General features: G+C 41.3%; 1 protein-coding gene across 18 annotated transcripts in view; it reads right to left on the reverse strand.

The window, feature by feature from the left end:
• The window catches only part of LOC110488757 (phospholipid-transporting ATPase 11C), a 74,961-nt gene extending 63,156 nt beyond the window's left edge, over positions 1 to 11,805 (reverse strand). For 11 of the 18 annotated variants that reach the window (XR_005035919.2, XR_005035917.2, XM_090198341.1 and 8 more), the window contains exon 1: positions 11,190 to 11,805. Coding sequence is in view for 11 of the 18 variants with exons in the window: in XM_090198341.1 (XP_090054467.1) it covers positions 11,190 to 11,216 (27 nt within the window). In the remaining 7 variants the exon portion in view is untranslated. The remainder of the gene's footprint in view (positions 1 to 11,189) is intronic. The other 7 variants (XR_016486275.1, XM_090198342.1, XM_090198339.1 and 4 more) reach the window with 3 other exon arrangements.
• Between the last annotated feature and the right edge of the window lie 5,047 nt (positions 11,806 to 16,852).

Here is a 16,852-nt window from a genome sequence, read left to right on the forward strand (position 1 = left end):
CCTAGAGGCTCCCGCATTCTGTTTAACATCCACGCCTGGAAAGCCCTGATACAAGACAACATCCTCTGCCAGGCAAGGGCCTGCTTATTAGCACTTGGGTCCAGGCAGCATGGAGGCAGCAGGGCCGAGATGGCCCAGGCCCAAGAACAATCAGTGTGTCCACCTTCAGCAGGATGGGCAGCCAAGCCTGCTGAAAAAAACCTGAGACTGCAGCAGCCCAGCCAGTTAGATGGACCTCACACCACAACAGAGAGAGTGAGATGCGCGGCAGGGGGAACAAAACTGCCAAAATGCTCCGGCCCTCGCACTTCAGACATGGTCTTTTTCAGTCAAAGCCACTGTTGGTTAACACAAACACTCAGTGAGCCCCACCATCTCCACTACTAGATCTCAAAGGTCGGCGTCACCTGACATTTTCTAAGGAAGCATGAGCACAAGCTTACGTCCATGTACTATTTGTGTGTGTGTGTGGGGGGGGGGGGGGGGTCATACTGTATCTAGGGTAGAAAGTATTAAAGTTTTTACATCTGGAAGAAATGAAGGACGGAAATAAAAATACATTTTTTTTTAAAGTCCGGAATGAAGGCATAGAATTCTCCAGAACAACAAGAACTAATTTCATAATTGCTAGAAATATGTGTTGTAGAAATAGAAAACTCAGACGAGGGCACGAAGGGAAAAAACCTTTTGAACGCACCATTGTGACAAAAGCCTGCACAATATCCTGAACGCCCTTCTGCTGTGCTGTCCTTTGAAGTCCTTGTACAAATAAACAGCAAGACAGATGTCCTTATGTAAGCTACAGTTGAAGTCTAAATACACTTAGGTTAGAATGATTAAAACTTGTTTTTCAACCACTCCACAAATTTCTTGTTAACCAACTATAGCTTTGGCAAGTCGGTTAGGACATCTACTTTGTGCATGACAAGTAATTTTTCCAACAATTGTTTACAGACAGATTATTTCACTGTATCACAATGCCAGTGGGTCAGAAGTTTACATACACTAAGTTGACTGTGCCTTTAAACAGCTTGGAAAGTTCCAGAAAATTATGTCATGGCTTTAGAAATTTCTGATAGCCTAATTGACATCATTTGAGTCAATTGGAGGTGTACCTGTGGATGTATTTCAAGGCCTACCTTCAAACTCAGTGCCTCTTGGCTTGACATCATGGGAAAATCAAAAGAAATCAGCCAAGACCTCATATTGTAGACCTCCACAAGTCTGGTTCATCCTTGGGAGCAATTTCCAAACGCCTGAATGTACCACGTTTCTCTGTACAAACAATAGTACGCAAGTATAAACACCATGGGACCACGTAGCTGTCATACCGCTCAAGGAGACACGTTCTGTACCTTGACGTCATTGCCGATTTTAGCACGTAAATCTTTAGGGTAAACTAAAAATATATATATTTTAGATGCATGCCAGCAAAGCCACTACACAACACTAAACAATACATGAATTGCACTATTAAAAAGGTGACCACAAACTGTTAGAGCCTACATAAAGCTGTTCCAACAGTAGTTTATTTTTTTTAGCACCATGGAGTTAATCCTCACCACTGCTACCCCTGGCTATCAGTGGAGGCTTGTCTATCAGCAAAACAGTTCATTCAGCCTTATTTACTGCCTTGTTTTTTTTACAAACATAGCTGATATGGCTGACTTGCTTAAACAAATGTGGTTTCTACTGGAAAATGAATGTACAAACTATGGCATAAGGCGATGACGAGTGGATAAAAGGCCATGCGTAATTTCTATTAAGACATTAATGAGCCAGCTAGGATGGATGTAGTCAATATAACTATATTTGTTCAGCATTTTTTAAATGTACAGCAACAAAATTCAGAACATGGGCCGTTCGTACAGTATTCTCCCTGTGCACCAAGTCAGACCAGTAGGATAAATAAAGGAGTCATATAAGCAGACAATGAAAGCTCTTACAATTAGAGATTGACCGATAGCAGATACAGATTAAAAATCGGCAATTTGTTATTTATATTATATTATATTATATTATATTATATATATATATATATATATATATATATATATATATATATATATATATATATATATATATATATATATATATATATATATATATATATATATATATATATATATATATATATATATATATACACAGTGCCTTGCGAAAGTATTCGGCCCCTTTGAACTTTGCGACCTTTTGCCACATTTCAGGCTTCAAACAAAGATATAAAACTGTATTTTTTTGTGAAGAATCAACAAGTGGGACACAATCATGAAGTGGAACGACATTTATTGGATATTTCAAACTTTTTTAACAAATCAAAAACTGAAAAATTGGGCGTGCAAAATTATTCAGCCCCCTTAAGTTAATACTTTGTAGCGCCACCTTTTGCTGCGATTACAGCTGTAAGTCGCTTGGGGTATGTCTCTATCAGTTTTGCACATCGAGAGACTGCAATTTTTTCCCATTCCTCCTTGCAAAACAGCTCGAGCTCAATGAGGTTGGATGGAGAGCATTTGTGAACAGTAGTTTTCAGTTCTTTCCACAGATTCTCGATTGGATTCAGGTCTGGACTTTGACTTGGCCATTCTAACACCTGGATATGTTTATTTTTGAACCATTCCATTGTAGATTTTGCTTTATGTTTTGGATCATTGTCTTGTTGGAAGACAAATCTCCGTCCCAGTCTCAGGTCTTTTGCAGACTCCATCAGGTTTTCCAGAATGGTCCTGTATTTGGCTCCATCCATCTTCCCATCAATTTTAACCATCTTCCCTGTCCCTGCTGAAGAAAAGCAGGCCCAAACAATGATGCTGCCACCACCATATTTGACAGTGGGGATGGTGTGTTCAGGGTGATGAGCTGTGTTGCTTTTACGCCAAACATAACATTTTGCATTGTTGCCAAAAAGTTCAATTTTGGTTTCATCTGACCAGAGCACCTTCTTCCACATGTTTGGTGTGTCTCCCAGGTGGCTTGTGGCAAACTTTAAACAACAATTTTTATGGATATCTTTAAAAAATGGCTTTCTTGCCACTCTTCCATAAAGGCCAGATTTGTGCAATATACGACTGATTGTTGTCCTATGGACAGAGTCTCCCACCTCAGCTGTAGATCTCTGCAGTTCATCCAGAGTGATCATGGGCCTCTTGGCTGCATCTCTGATCAGTCTTCTCCTTGTATGAGCTGAAAGTTTAGAGGGACGGCCAGGTCTTGGTAGATTTGCAGTGGTCTGATACTCCTTCCATTTCAATATTATCGCTTGCACAGTGCTCCTTGGGATGTTTAAAGCTTGGGAAATCTTTTTGTATCCAAATCCGGCTTTAAAACTTCTTCACAACAGTATCTCGGACCTGCCTGGTGTGTTCCTTGTTCTTCATGATGCTCTCTGCGCTTTTAACGGACCTCTGAGACTATCACAGTGCAGGTGCATTTATACGGAGACTTGATTACACACAGGTGGATTGTATTTATCATCATTAGTCATTTAGGTCAACATTGGATCATTCAGAGATCCTCACTGAACTTCTGGAGAGAGTTTGCTGCACTGAAAGTAAAGGGCTGAATAATTTTGCACGCCAAATTTTTCAGTTTTTGATTTGTTAAAAAAGTTTGAAATATCCAATAAATGTCGTTCCACTTCATGATTGTGTCCCACTTGTTGTTGATTCTTCACAAACAAATACAGTTTTATTTCTTTATGTTTGAAGCCTGAAATGTGGCAAAAGGTCGCAAAGTTCAAGGGGGCCGAATACTTTCGCAAGGCACTGTATATATATATATATAACACACACACACATATATACACACACACACACACACACACACACACACACACACACACACACACACTGCTCAAAAAAATAAAAGGGAACACTAAAATACATCCTAGATCTGAATGAATGAAATATTCTTATTAAATACTTTTTTCTTTACATAGTTGAATGTGCTGACAAAAATCACACAAATATTACCAATGGAAATCAAATGTATCAACCCATGGAGGTCTGGATTTGGAGTCACACTCAAAATGAAAGTGGAAAACCACACTACAGGCTGATCCAACTTTAATGTAATGTCCTTAAAACAAGTCAAAATGAGGCTCAGTAGTGTGTGTGGCCTCCACGTGCCTGTATGACCTCCCTACAACGCCTGGGCATGCTCCTCATGAGGTGGCGGATGGTCTCCTGAGGGATCTCCTCCCAGACCTGGACTAAAGCATCCGCCAACTTCTGGACAGTCTGTGGTGCAACGTGGCGTTGGTGGATGGAGCGAGACATGATGTCCCAGATGTGCTCAATTGGATTCAGGTCTGGGGAACGGGCGGGCCAGTAAATAGCATCAATGCCTTCCTCTTGTAGGAACTGTTGACACACTCCAGCCACATGAGGTCTAGCATTGTCTTGCATTAGGAGGAACCCAGGGCCAACCGCACCAGCATATGGTCTCACAAGGGGTCTGAGGATCTCATCTCGGTACCTAATGGCAGTCAGGCTACCTCTGGCGAGCACATGGAGGTGCAGCCCCCCAAAGAAATGCCACCCCACACCATGACTGACACACCTCCAAACCGGTCATGCTGGAGGATGTTGCAGGCAGCAGAACGTTCTCCACGGCGTCTCCAGACTGTCACATGTGCTCAGTGTGAACCTGCTTTCATCTGTGAAGAGCACAGGGCGCCAGTGGCGAATTTGCCAATCTTGGTGTTTTCTGGCAAATGCCAAACGTCCTGCACGGTGTTGGGCTCTAAGCACAACCCCCACCTGTGGACGTCGGGCCCTCATACCACCCTCATGGAGTCTGTTTCTGACCGTTTGAGCAGACACATGCACATTTGTGGCCAGCTGGAGGTCATTTTGCAGGGCTCTGGCAGTGCTCCTCCTTGCACAAAGGCGGAGGTAGCGGTCCTGCTGCTGGGTTGTTGCCCTCCTACGGCCTCCTCCACGTCTCCTGATGTACTGGCCTGTCTCCTGGTAGCGCCTCCATGCTCTGGACACTACGCTGACAGACACAGCAAACCTTCTTGCCACAGCTCGCATTGATGTGCCATCCTGGATGAGCTGCACTACCTGAGCCACTTGTGTGGTTTGTAGACTCCGTCTCATGCTACCACTAAAGTGAAAGCACCGCCAGCATTCAAAAGTGACCAAAACATCAGCCAGGAAGCATAGGAATTGGTCTGTGGTCCCCACCTTCAGAACCACTCCTTTACTGGGGGTGTCTTGCAAAATGCCTATAAATTTACACCTGTTGTCTATTCGCACAACAGCATGTGAAATGTATTGTCAATTAGTGTTGCTTCCTAAGTGGACAGTTTGATTTCACAGAAGTGTGATTAACTTGGAGTTACATTGTGTTGTTTAAGTGTTCCCTTTATTTTTTTTGAGCAGTATATATATATATATATATATATATATATTGTAATAATGACAATTACAACAATACTGAGTGAACAATGAACACTAACTTACTATAATACATAAATAAAATCTATTTAGTCTCAAAGAAATAATGAAACGTTAATTTGTTTAATGGAAAAACAGTGTTAAAAAGAAAGGAAAAGTACAATATGTGCCAGGTAAACATTTTTAAGTTCCTTGCTCAGAACATATGAAAGCTGGTGGTTCCTTTTAACATGAGTCTTCAATATTCCCAGTTACGAAGTTTTAGGGTATAGTTATAAGAATTATAGGACTCTCTCTCTATACCATTTGTATTTCATATACCTTTGACTATTGGATGTTCTCATAGGCACTTTAGTATTGCCAGCATAATCTCGGGAGTTGATAGGCTTGAAGTCATAAACAGCGCTGTGCTTCAAGCATTGTAAGAGCTGCTGTTTCAATGAATGCTTACGAGCCTGCTGCTGCCTTCCACCACTCAGTCAGACTGCTCTAGAGGTCGACCGATTAATCAGAATGGACGATTAATTGGGGCCGATTTCAAGTTTTCATAACAATCGGAAATCGGTATTTTTGGACGTCGATTTTTTAAGACAACTTTATTTAACGAGGCAAGTCAGTTAAGAACACATTCTTATTTTCAATGACGGCCTAGGAACGGTGGGTTATCTGCCTTGTTCAGGGGCAGAACGACAGATTTTTACCTTGTCAGCTCAGGGATTCAATCTTGCAACCTTACGGTTAACTAGTCTAACGCTCTAACCACCTGCCTCACGAGAAGCCTGCCTGTTACGCGAATGCAGTAAGAAGCCAAGGTAAGTTGCTAGCTAGCATTAAACTTAAATCAATCATAATCACTAGTTATAACTACACATGGTTGATGATATTACTAGTTTATCTAGCGTGTCCTGTGTTGCATATAATCAATGCGGTGCGCATTCACAAAAAAAGGACTGTCGTTGCTCCAACGTGTACCTAACCATAAACATCAATGCCTTTCTTAAAATCAATACACAGAAGTATATATTTTTAAACCTGCATATTTAGCTAAAAGAAAGGTTAGCAGGCAATATTGACCAGGTGAAATTGTGTCACTTCTCTTGCGTTCATTGCACGCAGAGTCACAGTATATGCAACAGTTTGGTCAGCCTGGCTCGTTGCAAACTAACTTGCCAGAATTTTACGTATGACATAACATTGAAGGTTGTGCAATGTAACAGCAATATTTAGACTTATGGATGCCATCCGTTCGATAAAATACAGAACGGTTCTGTATTTCACCGAAAGAATAAGCGTTTTGTTTTCGAAATGATAGTTTCCGGATTCGACCATATTAATGACCTAAGGCCCGTATTTCTGTGTGTTATTATGTTATAATTAAGTCTATTATTTGATAGAGCAGTCTGACTGAGCGATGGTAGGCACCAGCAGGCTCATAAGCATTCATTCAAACAGCACGTTCGTGCGTTTTGCCAGCAGCTCTGCTGTTTATGACTTCAAGCCTATCAACTCCCAAAATTAGGCTGGTGTAACGATGTGATGTGAAATGGCTAGCTAGTTAGCGGGGTGCGCTCTAATAGCGTTTCAAACATCACTCGCTCTGAGACTTGGCTCTGCATGGGTAACGCTGCTTCGAGGGTGGCTGTTGTCGATGTGTTCCTGTTTCAAGACCAGGTAGCGGCGAGGAGAAGGATGGAAGCTATACTGTTACACTGGCAATACTAAAGTGCCTATAACAACATCCAATAGTCTAAGGTATATGAAATACAAATGGTAGAGAGAAATAGTCCTATAATAACTACAACCTAAAACTTCTTACCTGGGAATATTGAAGACTCATGTTAAAAGGAACCACCAGCTTTCATATGTTCTCATGTTCTGAGCAAGGAACTTAAACGTTAGCTTTCTTACATGGCACATATTGCACTTTTACTTTCTTCTCCAACACTTCTTGCATTTGTTTTTGCATTATTTAACTTCTTATGGCTGGGGGGCAGTATTGAGTAGCTTGGATGAATAAGTTGCCCAAACTAAACAGCCTGATCCTCAGTCTCAGTTGCTAATATATGCATATTATTATTGGATAGAAAACTAAAGTTTCCAAAACTGTCAAAATATTGTCTGTGAGTATAACAGAACTGATATTGCAGGCGAAACACTGAGGAAAATCAAACCAGGAAGTGGCTTCTATTTTGAAAACTCCATGTTCCATAGCCTGCCATTGCTCCATTTAAAGGGATATCAACCAGATTCCTTTTCCTATTGCTTCCTCAAGGTGTCAACAGTCTTTAGACATAGTTTCAGGCTTTTATTTTGAAAAACTTTGCGAGAAAGATAACATTGCATCATTGTATGCGTAACAGAGTTTAGGCAGCCATTGCCTTTCCCTCTGACTGAAAAAGACAGTTGCGGTTGATATATTATCGATTAGATATTTTAAAAACAACCTGAGGATTGATTCTAAAAAACGTTTGACATGTTTCTGTGGACATTACGGATACTATTTGGAATTTGTCTGTGTTGTCGTGACCGCTCTTTCCTGTGGATTTCTGAACATAACGCGACAAACAAACGGAGGTATTTTGGATATAAAAATCTTTCTGGAACAAAAGGAACATTTGTTGTGTAACTGGGAGTCTCGTGAGTGAAAACATCCGAAGATCAAAGGTAAACGATTAATTTGATTGCTTTTCTGATTTGTGACCAAGCTACTTGATGCTAGGTGTACATAATGTTTTGTCGAGCGAACGATAAACTTACAAATGCTTGGATTGCTTTCGCTGTAAAACATATTTTCAAAATCTGACACGACAGGTGGATTAACAAAAGGATAAACTGTGTTTTGCTTTATTGCACTTGTGATTTCATAAATATAATTATTTTTAGTAATATTATTTGAATGTGGCACTATGCAATTCAGCGGTTGTTGATGACAATTATCCCGTTAACGGGATGGCAGCCATAAGAAGTTAAACCAAATTGAACAGGTTTCATTATTTATTTAGGCTAAATTGATTTTATTGATGTATTAAGTTAAAAGTATTCATTCAGTATCATTCACTATTACAAATAAATAGGCCGATTAATCTGTATTATTTTACCCCTTTTTCTCCCCAATTTCGTGGTATCCAATTGTTAGTAGCTACTATCTTGTCTCATCGCTACAACTCCCATACGGGCTCGGGAGAGACGAAGGTTGAAAGTCATGCGTCCTCCGATACACAACCCAACCAAGCCGCACTGCTTCTTAACACAGCGCGCATCCAACCCGGAAGCCAGCTGCACCAGAGGAAACACAGTGCACCTGGCAACCTTGGTTAGCTCGCACTGTGCCCAGCCCGCCACAGGAGTCGCTGGTGCGCGATGAGACAAGGATATACAATTGGCCTAGCCGGTAGGGATATTGCCCCACGGACCTTCCGGTCGCGGCCGGTTACGACAGAGCCTGGGCGCGAACCCAGAGTCTCCGGTGGCACAGCTGGCGCTGCAGTACAGTAGATTGTCAACGTGACTCATGATGACTGCTTGTCTAGCTAAGATTTTGTATGTATGATGTCGATATGATCAGTCCAATCAAAGCTACGGTAGATATGTGATTTGACGTCATTTTATCTGTGGCCAATGACCTTGAGCCTTCTTGGATGGGCACTTCTAATGTAATTATGGCAGCACACGAGGGGCTTGAATTTGAGGACTCCCCCTTAGATTTTGCAGTGACGTATTGCCCCCATGAGTGACAACACTGAGCCAATCACGCCACAACTAGAGAACATTACCAACCCCTAAGCTCCATATTTTCCCACTGGCTGCCCCACCACCACAGAAAGCACTGAACTAGGCTTAAAAACCTGCATTTTGGAGCTGCCTTACTCAAGAAAGCAAAAAAAAGAGACCATGTTTGTTTGCGGCTTTATTTACTAAGTCTGATTTTTTATGATGATTTTTACAAATTTTGCTTGCAACATATTAATGCCAAAATAATATGCAAAACAAGCTCTGCCCCACCTGCCCTGAATGACAGGTCGCCACTGCTTGATGGGTCTGCTCTTCCCTCAGAGTCAAGGAAGGGGTTTCCTAATGGAATACTATCGCATTTCCACCAGTCTCCTCCTCTTCACAGATTTGGCTACTGCCTTCAAGGTGCTTGAGAGAACATGAAAAGCAGCTCCGTGAATCTGAATTCCTGTCAGAGCATTACAACCTCTGGAGCTTCCCCCTGACGTAAAGCCCAGCACCACTCGTTCTGTTTCCACAGCCATCTTTCATGACTTTGTGAAGACACTCTGGGCTTTAGCGGCACAGTGCATCTTAGGGGGAAGACAAGTTGTGCCCATGATTCCTCTTCAGAACTCCTTTGGATTGAGAGTCTGTCTCTCGCTCGCTCTCCCTCCCTCCCACCCCCCCTCCCCCTGAGCGAATGGGAGTGCGGCATGAATTAGGAGGCAGAAAACCAGAGCTTGATATAACAGGAACAATGCGCATCAATGACAGCATGGCTGGCAGCTCCACACGAAACATTATTTACAGCTCACACAAAAATGAAATTAGAGGAGCACACAGCTCAGGAGGCAGAAAAAAATAAGCTGAACTGGCAACACTTAAAGAGGGTCAGGCTGCATAATTATAATATTGCTTTTCTTCCTTCACCACCAGTATCTATACTGCTCACATTGACTCTGGTGGATAAAACCTAAATGTGACAACAGGTTATTGGAGGGTAGGACTATAAAAAGGCAGTAAAAATGTGTTCATTGACTGAAGCTTGTGACTGTGCCTGTGGATAAGGACTTGATCCATGCTTCATCTTTGATGAGGACCATCAACCACCAATAATTTAAGGACTATAAAACACGTAATGTGCAGAATGAAACGTATGGTGGAAATTCACTGACAACTGAAATTCAACCAAGACAGATGAGCAGCTTTTAGTTAAACAGAAACCAATGACGGATTGTCTACTTTAAATACAGGACTAAAATAAACAGAGTAACAGTAATTGAATTACCATAAATTAACATTTAATATCACATTCAAGTGAAAAGGCAATGACAACCTGTTCTCCAAGATCAATTGTTTTTAACTGACCATCTGAGAAGACTGATTTACCAGAAAGTTGATAGCTTGAACTACTGTTCAAGAAAGGGCCATGTAAAGAGGGAAACTTTGCAGATCCAGCTTCAATACAAGGCAATGGAAACTTAAGCTGTCAATTTCCACTAAAGGCAAATTGCTCAAATCAGGCAATGTTTTACTTCAATTGACAACAGTAACTCATAACGACAAATGCTGTAGGCCACAAATAATGTTTGTGTTATTCAGCTAAAAACAAGTTAATTTTGTTACAATTATATATGTAAAACATAATGATTGTGTAAATGCCATGATAGTAATAGTGTAGCCAATAAACGACTGTACCTTTAACGGTCTAGCGGCACAAATGATAGTTAGCACGTTGGTAATGCTGCCAGCAAGCATGGTTTCATTGGTAGCAAGTGACTTCTCTCATAGCACATTAGCTATCGTGATAATTGCTTGACAGATGAGCAAAATGAGACTGTCTATATACTCAACTAGCGATAATCCGCTAACGTTGGAAGGGGTGTAATCATTAGTCTAAAACGTTTTGCAACGGTAACCGTTTACTCCTAACGAAAAACGTTTCTACCGGACAAATTCAGGTAGGACCCTCCCCGTTTCGTTCCAAATGAATACACCCCTGGCTATAGCTATTAAATGCTGCTTAAACTTGAGTGCCGGGTGGCAGGCTAGCCATGTGTATTGCATACATACCAAACGGTTCAGTCTTCTCCGTAGCATATTTGAGTTTTTTCTTCTTTGGTAGCTGGGGACACCAACGAACTATTTTTATTTCAACCAGTTTACTACAGACTCTGTTTGAGCTTTTCTGATAAATAATAAGTAACGTTACATTTATATTTGTTAACTAGCTCTCTATTTTCTACTCTAGTAGTGCTTATAGCTATATGGAATGCCGCAGCGATGCTACATTGTTTCCATTTGGTTTGAATTCTATCTCTTCTAACCATTCGCATTCTCCCTTTTAAATATTTTCCGCGTTGCGTTTTACTGTTCTAGTCGTGCTTCCCCATCCAAAAAACTGAAACTGTCCGCGACATCCTGTAGTTCTATGCCCTGTTGCTGTGTCTTTCCGAATTAATCATCACTTACTATTCAACTCGCGGCACCAGTCACAAAAAAAAATGTGACCGACATACAAAAAGTAACTTCAATTTCGTTTCATACGCAGGTCTTTCTCGCCTACTTCTGCCCCCTTATCTCCCGTCAGTCAAACCCCTGTCAAATATATATTTTTTCTACTCTACCCCCCCCATTAGCGTCATCGGCGTCTCGTCCATTGACGATATAATATGAACGACTCGTCAGCAACACTAAAAAAGAACTTCCGGGTCATGGAATTTCGGAAATGTTTTAAATAAAAGTTCCCTACGTAATAGAAGAAAAGTGTCAACAACCTGTATTCATTCATGATAATATAAAAATAAATCTAAACATGAACAATGATTAATATTTGTTCATATTTAAGTGACATTTTCATTAAATGTGGGTATTAAAACATGTTCCAAGTTCAAATAAATTACCTCAATGAAAATCAGTGTATATTAAATACCTATTGGCTATTCTAGGTGCCACAGTAAAAGTATTGTAGGGAATAGTCAGCAGGGTCTGTAGAATATATATATGGTGTCATTTCATGTGGCTCTGAATAATATAGAGTGTTGCTGGGCTTTTACTTCACCCATTCCATTGACCACAATGTAAATCATTGTGTATGGGAATACATATTGGTTTATAGAGCAAAACATATTCTAGGTGCCTCAGTAAAATGGTTGTAGAGAATACTCAGTAGGGTCTGTAGAATGTATGTATGGTGTCAATTCATGGATCTCTGAATAATACGGAGTGTTGCTTGACAATCATTAACTTAAGCTCCAATCATTTCTCAATGTGCTCCGTTTAATAATATTCTTTATATTTATTTATAATATTTATGCATAATATTCTTAGATTTACATAATTTAAACATTATGCACTTGCAAAGATGCAGAAAATATTGATTTCGTATCAGTGTTTTACCACAGACTTTTATTTTGAAGTCAAAATCCGAAAACCGGATGTCTTAATGTGGATATGATCCAGCTAATGCTGCTGCCGTGAAGCTAATCTCAATCCCCACAACGCTCCCACGTTTATAAACTCCGCCCGTTGAAGATGCAGCGACCATTGCCGGGTTCCAAACAACTTGGAACTCGGAACTGGGAACCCAAAACTCTCCAACGTCCGAGCGTTCAAAATAACTGGGAACTCTGACAAAAACGAGCTCCGACTGGGGAAAAAAACTATTTGAATAGTCACATCCAACTAGGAATTCTGGAACTCGAGCCTCTTTCTAGAGCTCCAATTTTCCGACCTGAAGATCGCTGATGTCATGATTTGACTTGACTGATTTTTCCGAGATGACAGTTGTCTTGAACGTGGCATATGAGGTGTTGCACTGGGATTTGTTGCCATCGTAGGCCTACTGGGGCCTCATGTTACAAAAAATATTGATTAGATAGTAACTGGAAAAACGGATCCATTTTCAGACCAAGACCATTTTAGAAGGGACCCCCCCCCCCCCCCCTTCCACGCCTGATATACCTGTTGAAATTCATTCTGTACATTAGCTACTTTTTCTTTTTTTACAGTCTGGTCTATCCTATACCAGTGTCAACAATAAAGATGGGGCACTTTTTATATATAAAAATGTACATTATTACATACAGTGCATTTGGAAAGTATTCAGACCCCTTCCCCTTTTCCACATTTTGTTACATTACAGATTTATTTTAAAATGGATATAATAACAAAAATCTTCATCAATCTGCGGTCTGTACTGCATCTCTGTGTTAGAGGCTTCACTACAGATCCGATTCCAGTCTGTATCACAACCGGCTGCGATTGTGAGTCCCATTGGGTGGCGCACCATTGGCCCAGCGTCGTTCGGGTTAGGGCTTGGCCAGGTTAGGCCGTCATTGTAAATAAGAATTTGTTCTTACCTGACTTGCCTAGTTAAATATAGGTTAAATAAAAATTAACATTGCTCCATCCATTACATAGACTGACCAGGTGAAAGCTATGATCCCTTATTGATGTCACTTGTTAAATCCACTTCAATAAGAGTAGATGAAAAAAAACAATCATATTTAAGCCTTGAGACAATTGAGACATGAATTGTGTGCCATTCAGAGCATTCCACAGGGATGCTGGCCCATGTTGACTCCAATGCTTCCCACAGTTGTATCAAGTTGGCTGGATGATCAGTGGATCCTTCTTGATACACACGGAAACTGCTAATTGTGGAAAAACCCAGCAGTGTTGCAGTTCTTGACACTCTCAAACTGGTACGCATCTACCATACCCCGTTCAAAGGCACTTAAATCTTTTGTCTTGCCCATTCACCCTCTGAATGGCACACATACAGTACTGTACACAATCCATGTCTCAAGGCTGGAAAATGATTATTTAACCTGTCTCATCCCCTTCTTCTACACTGATTGAAGTGGATTTAACAGATGACATCCATAAGGGATCATAGCTTTCACCTGTATTCACCAGTCTATGTCATGGAAAGAGCAAGTTTTCATAATGTTTTGTACATTCAGTGTATATTTCATATTCAATCAAAGTGATCATGATGAAAATAATAACTGAAAGAGGCTTGGAGATCGTATTCAATTCTAGATCCTATTACCTTCCGCATCCCAATGAAATGCTTAGAGGACACACCCGCAGCCCTCATTGTACTAATCCAAGATGGCGTAGCAGTCAGACGTCTTTGTCCTTCGTCTTGTCGTGTCCCATGTATATATCTTTTAATATATTTTTCTTCGCATATCTTTTCTATATTTTTCTAAACCTCAACTTCACCTTGTACAATGCGATTCAAACCAGAGCATACCAGACCTATTTTCTCTCCATATCCCCGGATTTCTACCGCAAGCTCTGAACCTTTTCACCTGGATCATCGCAGCTAGCTAGCTGCAATCCGAGTGACTACCCCTGGCTAACATCTGTCCCGAAGCAAGCACCAATTAGCCTGGAGCTAGCCCATGCTAGGCCCATTCTCCCGGGTAGCTGAAGAGGCCCATCAGCCACTCCTGGGCTACAATACCTGGACCCCTTCTACTGTCGGTACTGGGAACAGAACTCCGATCCTTCACGACTGGACTACCGACGTAATCTGCTCAAGGGGGTACTCAACTGGCCCCTACTTTGCGACTTCCCCTGAATGCCCATCTGTTAGTCTGTTAGCTGTCTAGAGCATTTCGGACTGTTAGCTAATAGGCCCATCAGCCAATTTCTCGGGCACAATACCTATTTTGCCAATTGGCCCGGGCCCCTTTTACTCAACGAAGCCCTGCTTATCCATCAAGACTGGACTACCGACGTAATCTGCCCGAGGGTTTTTTTCCAACAGGCCCCTCCGTCGCGATGTCATGCTGAATGCCCATCTGCTAGCCTGCTAGCCGCGGCCCGCTAGCTGTCTAGAGCATATTGGACTGTTAACTGATTAATCCATCGGCCAATTTCTTGGGCCACCATTTTGCCAATTGGACTTGAACCCCTATGCTACTCGGAACCCTACTAATCCATCACGACTGGTCTATCGACTTCATCGCACGCGAGGCTAAAACAGACTTTCCTCCGCCGTGACGTCCCTCTAAGGCCCTTTTGCTAGCTTGGTAGCCCCGGCCTGCTAGCTGTCTGAATCGCCGTGTCTCCAGCCAGCCCAACCACTCACTAGACCCCTATGATCACTCGGCTACGCATGCCTCTCCCTAATATCAATATGCCTTGTCCATTACTGTCCTGGTTAGTGATTATTGTCTTATTTCACTGTAGAGCCTCTAGCCCTGCTCAATATGCCTTAATCAACCATTTAGTTCCACCTCCCACATATGCGGTGACATCACCTGGTTTAAACGTCTCTAGAGACAATATCTCTCTCATCATTACTCAATGCCTAGGTTTACCTCCAATGTACTCACATCCTACCATACCTTTGTCTGTACATTATGCCTTGAATCTATTCTATCACGCCCAGAAACCTGCTCCTTTTACTCTCTATTCCGAACGTACTAGACGACCAGTTCTGATAGCCTTTAGCCGTACCCTTATCCTACTCCTCCTCTGTTCCTCTGGTGATGTAGAGATTAGTCCAGGCCCTGCAGTGCCTAGCTCCACTCCTACTCCACAGGTGCTCTCATTTGTTGACTTCTGTAACCGTAAAAGCTTTGGTTCCGTGCATGTTAACATTAGAAGCCTCCTCCCTTAGTTTGTTTTATTCACTGCTTTAGCACACTCTGCCAACCCGGATGTCCTAACCGTGTCTGAATCATGGCTTAAGAAGACCACCAAAACCCCTGACATTTCCATCCCTAGCTATAACATTTTCCGACAAGACAGAACTGCCAAAGGGGGCGGTGTTGCAATCTACTGCAGAGATAGCCTGCAGAGTTCTGTCTTACTATCCAGGTCTGTACCCAAACAATTTGAGCTTCTACTTTTAAAAATCCACCTTTCCAGAAACAAGTCTCTCACCGTTGCCGCTTGTTATAGACCACACTCTGACCCCAGCTGTGTTTTTCTCAATAGCTTGAAAGTGTTTCTTAAACAATTCTGTTGATTTCTTAAACATCTGATTCATGACACTGAACACTGTTGCATTTTGCAAAACCGATTTTCAAAATGTAACTGCCTTTTGCAGTCTGATCTAACTACCAGTGTCAATATAGTAATGACACTGTAAATGTATGTAAATATCATCAAATATTATTATTACATTCATTGATACAATGGAATTCTACATGTACAATGAAAGAGAAATGTATTCAAATCAAATGTTATTTGTCACATGCGCCGAATACAACAGGTGTAAACCTTACAGTGAAATACTTATTCACAAGCACTTAACCAACAATGTTTTAAGAAAAAAAGTGTTAAGTAAAAAATAGAAAGTAAAAGTAACAAATAATTTAACAGCAGCAGTAAAATAACAATAGCAAGGCTATAACCAGGCAGTACCGGTACAGAAATAATGTGTGGGGGCACCGGTTAGTCGAGGTAATATGTACATGTAGGTAGTGTTAAGGTGACTACAGTGAGGGAAAAAAGTATTTGATCCTCTGCTGATTTTGTACGTTTGCCCACTGACCAAGAAATGATCAGTCTATCATTTTAATGGTAGGTTTATTTGAACAGTGAGAGACAGAAAAGCAAGAATGTTATAAATTTAAATTTAAATTTATTTGCATTTTAATTAGGGAAATAAGTATTTGACCCCCTCTCAATCAGAAAGATTTCTGGCTCCCAGGTGTCTTTTATACAGGTAACGAGCTGAGATTAGGAGCACATTCTTAAAGGGAGTGCTC

The sequence above is a fragment of the Oncorhynchus mykiss genome, chromosome 14, assembly GCF_057628025.1.
Source record: "Oncorhynchus mykiss isolate SJ-2025 chromosome 14, ASM5762802v1, whole genome shotgun sequence".
NCBI classification, from domain to species: domain Eukaryota; kingdom Metazoa; phylum Chordata; class Actinopteri; order Salmoniformes; family Salmonidae; genus Oncorhynchus; species Oncorhynchus mykiss.